The following is a 10351-nucleotide window of genomic DNA, read 5'->3' as shown; positions in this document are numbered from 1 at the left end:
CTTTCTGCTGACATCAGATCTCTGCCATGTTGGTATCCTATGCGAATGGCAGCATTTCGTTCCCCTTGCCGGGCAACCAAAGCAACGGGTGAGTCCTGACCGGCCCTCAGCAGGACCCGGACCGAGAAGCAGTTTCCGCGGGCTCCTAGCCCCGGTCCAGGGAAGTTCCGGGAGTGTCAGTCTGAATTTTAAAAAGAATATTAAACTGCAGTTCCCGAAACACTTTCTGGAGTAAAATAGACCAGCCAAAGAACAATTCAGTAGATGAGATGATCATGTTTGAAATCCCAATTAGTGACCTGGAAAACAAAGTGCAGGAAATATATCTCTGTACAGATCAAGACAGCAGAATAAGAAATCATGAAGGGCAGGGTGAAAGATTTAAATCCTATTGTTCAACAAAGAAGCAGGAACAAATGATTCATAGATGAATTTTGTATAATCAATCATTAAGTTAATGACAAGGGTATTTAAACTCTCCCTGGCATATATAAAGGGAAATTCTGCCTAATTCATCTTATAAACTTAATAATTTTAATACAACTCAAGATGTTAGAAAACACTGTAGAAGAATCCCACTTATATTTTAAGTAAAATACTAGAAAATCAGGTCCAGAAATATATCAAGGGATAATATATTCAGTAAAAAATTATTTCTGGGACACAAGAGTGATTCAATATCAGCGATTCAATATCAAGTTAAATATCAGAATTATTAAATCTGGCTTGGTATATTACATTAAAAACAGAGAAGGAGAACTGTGGTCAAATAAATAGATTATGTTAAATTACTGGATAAGATTTAGAAGCCATTCTCAAGAAAAACTCCAAATCACAGAGAAGAGGAAGAAACTAATGAAATCAGATTAGTTAGGAAAACCAATAAATAATACTGTCCTTAAAGGCAAAGCAAAAAACCAATTCTGTTCTGATTAAAATTTGAGATTAGACAGAAAAAGTGAGGAGAAGAGGAAGTCTAAATAGATAAGAGCAGGTTAATTGGGAAGGTACAATATAAATTGTAGAAAGTCAAGTGGGAATGATAAAGTTCCTTTTCTCTCGTATTGTGTAACATATCCTTGGAGGTTGCAATGGATAAAACAAAATAATGAAAAAGTGAAATAATATATAAATTCATATAAACATCAGTGGAGAAAGAAACAATCTAGTGAATGGTTATAACATAAATATTGGAAAATTTATAGCTCCAAAACATAGATCATGTAAAAACAAATTTAGTTCTCCTCTTCCAAAAAATTATAGGATCTACTCACGAGACAAAATCTACATAAATGGAAAGACAAAATTTTCTTTAATGAAAAGTTAATATAAAAAGGCAATTCTTGGGCTGGGAATATAGCTCAGTTTGTTGAGTGCTTGCCTCACATGCACAAGGCCCTGGGTTCAATTCCTAGCACCACACATACACACACACACACACAAACACACACACACACACAGCTATTCTCTTAAAGTTAATATTTAAATTCAATACAATTCTAATTAGAATTCTACCTACCTAAGTTTTTAGAGGTAATTGGACAAAATGATTTTTGGCGGGGGGTATGAGACCAAATAATTAAGATGAATTTGAAAAACAAGAAGATCAAGGGAGCACTTGCCATGGTACTCATTAATATAGTATTAGTATAAGGACAGATAACTAGATCAATTAAACTAAAGAAGGACCTAAAAATATAGTTTACTGTGTATATGAATTTGATATATGGCAAGCAGTAAGTGTCATAGAATATTCCTTAGCAAGTGAATCAAATGATTGGCCTGATGACCAAAGTTCTTTGACTATACTTTTTTTTTGAGAGAGAATTTTAATATTTATTTATTTAGTTAGTTATTGGCGGACACAACATCTTTGTTTGTATGTGGTGCTGAGGATCGAACCCAGGTCGCACGCATGCCAGGCGAGCGCGCTACCGCTTGAGCCACATCCCCAGCCCCGACTATAATTTTTGAGAAATATTTGATATTAAACATCTATTAACATTGGAAATACCCTTGGGTATTCCTGTGATCTTTTAGAATAAATTTTTGCTTTCTTACAATGCTGATTTCAGGCCATCTTTGTTAACTCAGGGCTTGGGTGTGTAGAGCTCTGCAGATAGTCATCATCTTTAACATTTCCACTTGGTCACTTTTTTATACGGACAGAGTCAATTTTTTAATTAATGTCAATTTCAGATAATGAATCTCAAGAAGAACTACTTGCTCTGTAGTTTTATTTGTAATAAATAACAGCACCCTACACAGTGTGCTGTAATGAATTTAATAGAATACTTTTGAATGAGTAAGGAAAGAATATAGTAAATTTAGGACATAGAATTTCTGGGGCAAGTACTGACTTAAGGTAGAAAAACATTACATATTCATATGTATTGTGCATTTCTTTGAATGCAAAATTAATCTTTTCTATAAAAGTAATTCATCCAAAGTATAACTGTGATTTGCTACTTATATGCATGTAAATAATAAACTGGCAAATCAGGAAGAATAACTGATAGGTCTGGGTTGTAGATATGGAGGTAAGCCAACCAGATCCCTGAAGGAAGCACTTGGGCCCAGCTGGGGAGTGGGGTCAGCATGGGCCTCCAGCTCCTGAAGGTGGAGAGCCTCCCTCCTCAAGGTTGTGCCCTTCCTGAGGGAGCCCTGCCAGTGAGTGATGTGGAGGTACATTGCAGTCTGTAACTCAGTGGAGCACTACTTGCTCCAGCGCTCCCCGCTGGGTTCATGGTATTTTGGGGGACTGCACTGCAATTCAATCTCTTCCTCTGGCCAATTCTGCATTTTCAACTTTTCTTTACTGGGTATCAATTTCTAGGAAAAGTCCTGCTTCCCAAACTCTTTCTCAGTGTCTGGAGAACTCAACCTGCAATACTATGTGTCCTGGTAGTGTAAAGAATATTGGCCAATTTACATCACTGAACATATCAAGTGCAGAGGATTTAAGATTTTTCCTTAAAGGAAACAACAGAGATCTCTGGGGAGCCCTGCTCCAGCCTTCTTTTTGACCATTCCCCAAATCTGAGCATCTGCAGGTTCGAGGTGCTAAACTGAAATCAAATCCATCCTTACCAGTATTCACTCAACTCCATTTTCCTTGTTTCCATAAGGTGATACAAAACTGTTTAATTGTGAACTTTTGTCCAGGAGAAGTAAGACATCCTTGGGCCCATGGATATGAAAAGAGAAGAACTGTATATGTAGCAAGTGCTACGCAGAATTTCTCTTTTGACAAAATTTTACTGGCTCCAAAATGAAGCAGTAGGAATGATAATTTTCTACAAGTAATAAGCATTAAGAGTTTGCCCAGAGTTAGGATTATATGCTTTTATCTCTGGGAGTCCTTGATCATTTGCTGAGTCCACTGGTTAAAAAATTACATCTTAAATTTAAAGTCAACTATCAATGCAATAACTTTAAAATTAGACAATGACATATATTTATGTCAATCAATAATATGGATTAATTATGTAACATAATAGATATTATCAATTAGTAATTTCATTTTAAGGCATAAGAATATTAATCCTGTGTTTGAAACTTGTTATTGTTTAAAAACATAACAGTATTGTAACTACTTCTCATCTCAATTCTTCCAGTTAATTCTATACTGTTGGAATGATCAGACTTATTTTATAAAAACTCAATTTCTGAGTTACCAGGGTCCTAGCCCCTTTAGTCTATGAAATATAATAGTTTTATAGTTAATTTTTTGTGACAAACATGTCTTCCAATTTTATTACAGAAAATATATTTCCAGTGAACTTTTATCTTTTATTATTCTCTCATGTGTTTTTGTGTATTAAGTTCTAGGCAATCTAGATTATTGCATGAATTCAAGTACACACTTAAGTTTGTACAAGGGTGCATACGAGCATGCACATATACACTTCTCTTGGAAGAAGAGACACTTGCCTTTGTTCCTTTTTTTTCTGGAAAAAAACTTTATTTCTGGGCTGGGGATGTGGCTTAAGCGGTAGTGTGCTCGCCTGGCATGCGTGCAGCCCGGGTTCGATCCTCAGCACCACATACAAACAAAGATGTTGTGTCCACCAATAACTAAAAAATAAATATTAAAATTCTTTCTCTCTCTCTCTCCTCTCTCTCTCTCTTTAAAAAAAAAAACAAACCTTTATTTCTACTATCAGCCCTTTCTTCTTCTGATTTGATCTCATGCACATATAAGCAATTGCTACTCATTTACCCTCCCACTGCAAAATTACATTAATAAGTTTATGTATACAGAGCTTGAATAAATGCAGAGCTTTAATACTTATTGCACAGATCCCTCAGAAGTGATTTAGTTTGTTTATTTGTGTTTTCAAACCTCACAGTAAACTAAAATCCATAACTGGCATGAGACTGCGTTTCTGCAGGAAAAGGCAATGTAAAATAGCTAGGGAATAACCAAAAAAGACTCTTGAGGACTTTGTGCCCCTTTGATGGCAAAAGGAAAGTGGTTCTGATTTCACCTTTCAGACACTAATCTAAAACAAGGGACTCAAGAGTGATTTGAGATCATTTTCTTTTACTCAGTGTGACCTTCCAGGTAGGAAGATACAGTACCATGTACATGGCTCATGGTGGGTACACACCAGTTGGAGGCTTTGAATGGTGCCTTAGTCTTAGTATTTTGTTGCAATAAAAAATACCCAAGGCTAGGTTCTTTATAAAGAAAAGAGGTTTTTATTTTGGCTCACGGTTCTGGATGATTGCATCTTGTAAGGGTCTCTGCTATGTCACAACATGGCAGATGGCATCACATATTGGTAGCTTGTGCAAAGGATCACATGGCCAGAGAGGAATCAAGAAGTGAGGAGGGGCAAAGCTCAGTTTCTTAGGAACCTGCTCTTGTGGAAACTCGTCCACTCCTATGAGACCCAATCCATTCCTTGAGGTCAGCATTAATCCCTTCACACTAGTGGTCTTGACCCAATAACCTTCTGCTAGGTCTTTTCTTTTAAAGGTTCTACTACCTCAATACCACCACACTGGGGACTAAATTTCCAGCACATGAACTGGTGACAAACTTCATCCAAACCAGGGTAGCTTCTTCTTCCTAAAGCCCCTTCTAAATAGATCACATGGGACTGACAGGAGCCTTGGGACTGTGGTGGACATGCAGTGTTGGAAACAGCCTTTAGCTACTCACAAGAGCTGATTATGAGCATTTCTTTCCAACTCCACATTTAGATTCCTAAAGTGGTGGCTTAGAATTTGCCATTGTGGGAATATTTATACCATGGGAATTGGCAAGCACTGCAAACCAGGGTTTTTTATCATGTGAGCTGGCTATTTTTAGGAGACATTGGGGGAATCCAGTCCTGATAGTTTTTGGTGTGAATGATTTTACAGATTTTAATCTGCTTTGAGCAGATTTCTGAAGAATAAAGCATGAGTAGTCTCTCTTGAGTTGTTCCAGGTTAATGAAAACTCTACCATGTTTTAAAATCATGGTGATATAGATATTTAGGATAATAAAAACTAAAATTAGAATTTATATTTCTGAGTTTCATTATACTTTTGGTGAAAATTCGCATCCTAAAACATAATCATGCAGGTACCTAAGCCACAGATAATATTTTTAAAATGCTAAAATTATCTTTGACAATCAGAAGTGAAGCTATATTTTGCTTTGATTTGAGACTTTTAAAAAAAAGATTAATCACATATTATTTCATTTTCTTGAAAACACAAGATTAAGACACATGGATGGACCAAGGTGTAAATGTTGAAGGGTCATCTCTGGGAATCTAAAAAAGATCAAAAGAAGGAAGATAGTTTTTAATACAGTTTTATTACATGGAAAATGTTATAATTTAAAAGTAATATATTTTTTTAAAAGGGAAAAATCAATGTATATTTTATCATTATCAAAATTACGTAATTTTCCTATTTGTTTCAATTCTTGAATCATAAACCTCCTTATCCTCCTAGACTTATGTTTGGGACAAGATGCATCTTGTTCAAAGCCCCTGTAATTTCCAAAGCATGACGTGCAATCTAATTTTATATGATAGACTCATGCTGCAGTAAGCAGTTCAATAGAGAAATGCTTTCTGATGATAATTTGAGATATATTTTTAGCAAATGGCAAATGAAATTGTGTTTTATTACTGTGTGATTATAAGGCAAATCAAGTTGTGTCCAGGGACCTGATATTTTTCATTTAAATTATTTTTCTTAGTTTACTTAACAAACTGTGTAATAGACCAGATCTGATATCTAGTAAATATAATTTGGTTACTGAATTAATCAAAATGCTACACCAACTGCATTTTGATAAAGTGTTTAAAGATGCAACCTACCACATCCATCTTCTATTAGCACTGGCTCAGTGTGTTTATCTTTTGGGTCTGAAATAATTCAATCGTTATTTGAAGAGATTTGCTCACTTTGCAATTGCTTTGAAGCATATTGGAAGTGGTACATGGAAGTAAAAATTTTTTTCATTTAATTTTATCATTGTTATCAAATCCAAACCAAGGACCTGAAAATCCTTGTAAGGAGCAATTCCTACAGGAACCTCCCTTACCATGTCAGTAAACTGATCCACACAAGTCATCCGAATCAATTCAGGAGTTGCTGGGCTATTTATGGCAAAGGTCTTGCTCAGCCCCCTCTCTCCACGGGCAGCAGTCACTGCATCATATATGGCAAACAATACAGAGGATCCCAAGAACATTCCGGCCTCACCCAATCCCTGAGAGAGGTACAACTGGCAGTTAGAAATGTACAGTTCTTTTAGGACTAATTTGTGTAGACACACACACACACACACACACACACACACACAGGCCATGCACGCATGTTCTCCCTTTCTGGCTTTAATGCCCCCTACAGTGGAGTGCATCTGGATTATTGGGTTGAACTCCCTCACAGCAATTCTTTGTGTGTAGGTGCTCCTGAGAGTAGCTGATAAAAATGTTCCAGGACACCAGGATATCTAGCAGTTAAAATCTCCTGTTCTCCTTCTCAGGTAAAGTCCTGAAGACCAAAGTCCCTGGTTGCCCTCTAGGATTCTCTAATCCTGCCTCTGGGTCATCTTGTTTTAACTCAAAGCCAAAACAAAATGACCAAAATCTTTGTAGATGGGCTTGGGGACAGTGACACTGTTGCTCCTTTTCACTTGGGCTTTCTTGGAGTGTGTTAGATGGATGTGAATTAACATTATATTTTGAATGATTCACCAAAGCTTTTTGTACTGATATTTCTTCTTTCTTTCCTTAGGTAGTCTGGTCTGTGGTTTCTTGGCCAGGACCTTGGTGGAGAAATTGGACAAAGGCTGGGAGCAGACAAGAGTGTTTCCTTGCTTTGGTTTTCAAAAACCAGGTTACTCTCAGAAAATATGGAGGGAGAAGTGGGGCCAGTGAGAGAGGGTCCTCTGAGATGATGAGGAGATCTGGTAGCAAGGTGGCTAGACCTTGAGCAGCAGAAAAGCCCATATTACATCTGGGCTGATGTAATTTGCCTGCAAGGTCAGTTTGTCTTCTGGTGGCACTTAGCCTAAGGAGCCAAGACGTTCTGCTCTCCTTGACCTTTCTCATTTGATTTAGATTTCTTTCATATCTCAGGAATGAAGAGGACTCAGGATTCTGAAGATGTTGAGCATTACTCTGAGAGAGCTTGTTTTCTTTTTGGGGGATTTGCAATTCAAAGGAACAAACAAATTCAAAATAGTTCTGGGAATCCTTTCAAAAGTTCTTCTAAGAGGAGGTTTTTCAAGGGGTTGAATTTATCTTTCCTCAAATTCATATGTTGAAGTCCTTCTTATAATTTGGATGTGAGGTGTCCTCCAAAAGCTCACACAATGCAAGAATGAAGGCTCAGAGGAAAAATGATTGGGTTGTAAGACTCTTAACTCAATCAGTGAGTTAATCCCCTGACTGAGTGGTACCTGAAGTGGTAGGATGTGGCTTCAGGAGGAATTGGGCCATGGCTCGGGGCTATATATTTGTATCTGGCTAGTGGAGTTTCCCTTTGCTTCCTGATCATCATGTGAGCTGTTTCCCTCCGTCACACTCTTCCACCATGATGTTCTGTCTCACCTTGAGCCCCGTGGAATGGAGTTGCCTTCTATGGACTAAGACCTCTGAAACTGTGAGCCCTAAATAAACTTTCTACCTTTAAAATTGTTCTGGTCAGATCTCCTAGTTACAACAATGAAAAAGCTGACTAAAACAGTTCTCATCCCCAGTTGGTAAGAATGTGACTGTTTTTTGCAGATAGGGTCTTTAAAGAGATGATTAAATGAGGTCATTTGGGGTGGCTCTAGTCCAAAGGTGTCCCTATAAGATAGGAAAACTAGGACCCATAGGGGCATAGAGGGAATGCAATGTGAAGAAATAGGAAGGAGGAGAAAAGCTATTTACAAGCTGAGTAGAGAGGATTCAGAAGAAACCAACCTTGCCAACATCCCAATCTCAACTGTCCAGATTCCAGAAGCGTGAGAAAGTCAATTTGTTGTTTTAGCCACTCAGCCTGTGGCATTTGGTTATGGTGGACCTGGCCAACACAGAGGTCTCAAGTTCTTACCTTGGATGAATAGATGGCAATGGGATTTTGGGAATGCACAAAAGTGACATAAAATTCTTCTGGTATCTCAGTGACAGTAGGGATTTTGTAGTCATCTGGACCCCGAGAATGAAGCACACCTTCTGGGGAGTATTTCAGCTCCTCTGTGGTATAAAATCCCATGCCCTGGATAAATGCTCCCTCAACCTACAGTCAGAAATTTCATATGTGAGATTTGGATGATATTGGTTGAAAAAATATCCCAGTATGAAAGGAAGTCGAGTTCCTCACCACAGTGAGCCTTTCTTGAACATATTGCAATGGACTTTACAAAGGGTCCTCAGAAAGGTGCCTCCACCTTGCCTGGCCTCATCCTCAGGTACCCCATGTAACCTGATGCTTGCCCAAGTTCCAGGTAGTTTCTCAAACCCACCCAGTTCTTTCCCACCTCCAAGTCTTTGTAAATGCAGCTTCTCCTGATTCTCTTCACACCTGTCCACCTCAACTTGTCTACCTGGCAAACCCCTATTCACTCCTCCTCACCCTTTAAGTTCCAGGTGAAAATGACCACTCTCAGGATATTCCTCCTCCTCTGGGTGTATCTCCCAGGCTCACTGCACCTTGAATACTTGTTATCCACCTCCCCCTCACTTTTAAGCAATCTGAGGCCGGGTCTACTTCTATTCTATTCTCAGCACAGTGCCTGGTACATAGAGTTCTCAATAAATGTCTGTGGATTAGATAGAAAAGAAGCTACCATGAAAGGAGCATGAACTAGATTAAATGGAGCCAGGACACTGTAGTAGATATTAATATCTGGATTCTTTGCTTCCCTTTATAAACTACTATGGTGAGATCAATGTTAAACATGGTGGGTTGGAAGTCATGTTGCTTTATTTGTAAGTTATTATGCTCTGAGATAAAGGTTTTTTTCAAAGGAAGTACCTGTCTAGAGGTTATAAAACTTGAAGGAGAATTATGGCTTGAGTTTTTACCGAAACTTCAAATTTTGGAATGAGGTAAGCACATTTAAATGCTACTTTAGGAAATGACAGTGTCTCTAAAGGAAAAGATAAAAGCCCAAAGGATTCAGTCTAGCACTTCTGTTTTTCTTTCCTTTTCTGATGGGGCAAATGTAGAATTTTTACTAATTATAGTATCTCCCATTTTCCTTTACAAAAGCAATAAAGAGGCAGGAATTAGCTGGGAGTAGGAAGAAAAAAAAGGAGAGGTGGACCAGGGTCTGGGACTAGCTGTAGTTCTCAAACTTTACAAATTTAAGATCCACATTGTGCGCAAATTTCAATTCCTAGTCTACCAAAGTTATGATGAGCACGACTGAACCTGAAGTGGGCCAGAAACACTATAGTTGCTTTGGGTATAGAGAGACTGAGGACCACAGTTTGAGAAGCACTGATGAGTCAACAAAATTATTCCTTATAAAGTCCATTGGTCGGGGCTGGGATGTGGCTCAAGCGGTAGCGCGCTCGCCTGGCATGCGTGTGGCCCGGGTTCGACCCTCAGCACCACATACAAACAAAGATGTTGTGTCTGCCGAAAACTAAAAAAAAATAAATAAATAAATAAATATTAAAGTCCATTGGTCATGCTAGGCAAACTAGTTCCTTAGGATTTAGGATGGTAGAATGAGACTGGCAGATGAAAGCTCCACAAAATTCTCGGGGTTGGATGCCAAGATATTCAGTCTCCAAATTGCTACTAAGGTGCACACTAGGGACCAGTCACCTTGGCCTCACCTGGGAGCTGGTGAGCAGGTTTGATGTGGGCTGATGCTTTGGTCTGTTGGCCCCACTTTGAG

General features: G+C 38.3%; 1 protein-coding gene across 1 annotated transcript in view; it reads right to left on the bottom strand.

The window, feature by feature from the left end:
* Window positions 1-4555: 4555 nt before the first annotated feature.
* Window positions 4556-10351, bottom strand: part of LOC107138591 (aldehyde oxidase 4-like) — a 58648-nt gene continuing 52852 nt past the window's right edge. The window contains 3 exon segments of the mRNA XM_048808265.1: window positions 4556-5771; window positions 6554-6721; window positions 8554-8739. Of these exon segments, the coding sequence (XP_048664222.1) occupies window positions 5718-5771; window positions 6554-6721; window positions 8554-8739 (408 nt within the window). The 3' untranslated portion in view covers window positions 4556-5717.

Source organism: Marmota marmota, unplaced genomic scaffold (assembly GCF_001458135.2).
Source record: "Marmota marmota marmota unplaced genomic scaffold, marMar, whole genome shotgun sequence".
Lineage (NCBI taxonomy): Eukaryota > Metazoa > Chordata > Mammalia > Rodentia > Sciuridae > Marmota > Marmota marmota.
Note: the sequence above shows the minus strand (reverse complement) of the source record. Positions and strands in the feature narration are given on the sequence as shown.